This window comes from Lottia gigantea (genome assembly GCF_000327385.1).
Source record: "Lottia gigantea unplaced genomic scaffold LOTGIsca_11443, whole genome shotgun sequence".
Classification (NCBI taxonomy): Eukaryota; Metazoa; Mollusca; class Gastropoda; family Lottiidae; genus Lottia; species Lottia gigantea.
In genome coordinates, this window is record NW_008707114.1 from 1 (window position 1) to 1,285 (window position 1,285).

At 36.3% G+C, this 1,285-nt stretch overlaps 1 protein-coding gene across 1 annotated transcript; it reads left to right on the top strand.

Annotated features, from left to right (window-relative positions):
• Positions 1 to 210: 210 nt before the first annotated feature.
• LOTGIDRAFT_177013 (hypothetical protein) lies at positions 211 to 1,251 on the top strand (the record flags this gene model as incomplete). The annotated part of the gene is made up of 1 exon (XM_009047631.1): positions 211 to 1,251. The coding sequence occupies one exon, from the start codon at positions 211 to 213 to the stop codon at positions 1,249 to 1,251; it is 1,041 nt and encodes a 346-aa protein (XP_009045879.1).
• Between the last annotated feature and the right edge of the window lie 34 nt (positions 1,252 to 1,285).

Here is a 1,285-nt window from a genome sequence, read left to right on the forward strand (position 1 = left end):
TAAAAAATAAGGAAACCCATCTTTAAATTCCATAAAGGGTACAGTGTAAGTTTTAGAATGTGAGAACATCCACCCTGTTCATTTGACTTAACATACTCATGACCAGGCGTCCTGTTTAGGGTAATATCTGAACGTGTTATTATCGTAGGAAGGTTTATAAAAGATCATTTTGGTTTTTTCAGATTCGCTGAATACACTGAAAAAAGTAAGATGGAAAGCAGGATTTATAAAAAACCTCTTCAAAAGCGTTATCTTCCATGTATTTTCTTCATCCTTTGTGTGTTATTAGCTTTTGCTATATCTGGCATTCTGCTTGGACAGAACAAATATTTTACAGAAGCCAATCTAGACTCAGCTAATTATGGTGATGAATTCATAGTTAACACATTACTTTCAGACTACTCAACAACTTGGTGTGGTTCTTATACCATTGATCCCTGGGAATATGCCAATGTGACCTTACTTTCACGAAAGCCCCTGATCGACCCAGTCAACTTTCGTTTTACAACCATTAAGATTTCTAACAGTATGATGTCAGAGAATATCTATGACGAACGTGGTGCATATCTTTTAAGAGGATCTAAACTTAGCTTAGCCATCTGTAGGGAAGTGGCATCGGGTGTTGAAGCACAGGTGTCTGTTATCAGAGGAGAAGAGTCATGGAAAAGGTGGATCAGCAATCGATATAATTGTGGCGATTGTACGTTGGTGACAAAACGAATACCCCTAAACCTAACATGTGGACAATCTGGTAGTGGACAAGAGCAGATACTGGACTTCATAGCACCAGATGATGCATTTTATAAAATAGTTATTTCCAGAAAATTTCAAAACGATGAATCTAAATCAGTCTTCCTCACGTATGATTTGACTATTGCTAGAAGATTTTACATTTTCAACGGAAATGCAAAACCTATATGTAGCCATGTCAGAGATGCCTGCACAGTAAACTTAAAACATGATTCTAAACAACTGATTCTCATATCTTTTGAGGAGTCAGACCAGCTGGGGGGAGATTTATTTTATCAACATACTTGTCAAGCTTACATTCTCCTATGGGTTGCAGTGTTTGGTTTAGCACCTCTTTCTTTAATTATATCTGCAATTATTTTCATGATTCTTATATATAGAAGAGCTCATTACTGTGACCAGAAAGCACCAATACTGCTAAATGTTAACTCTGAAAAGACAAAATGTGTTGCTGTCATCAAAGAAAGTTGTATGAAGTTGGTGTCCTTGATCATTATTTGAAGAGTCCAATTTAACACAAACCAATAATGTGCAA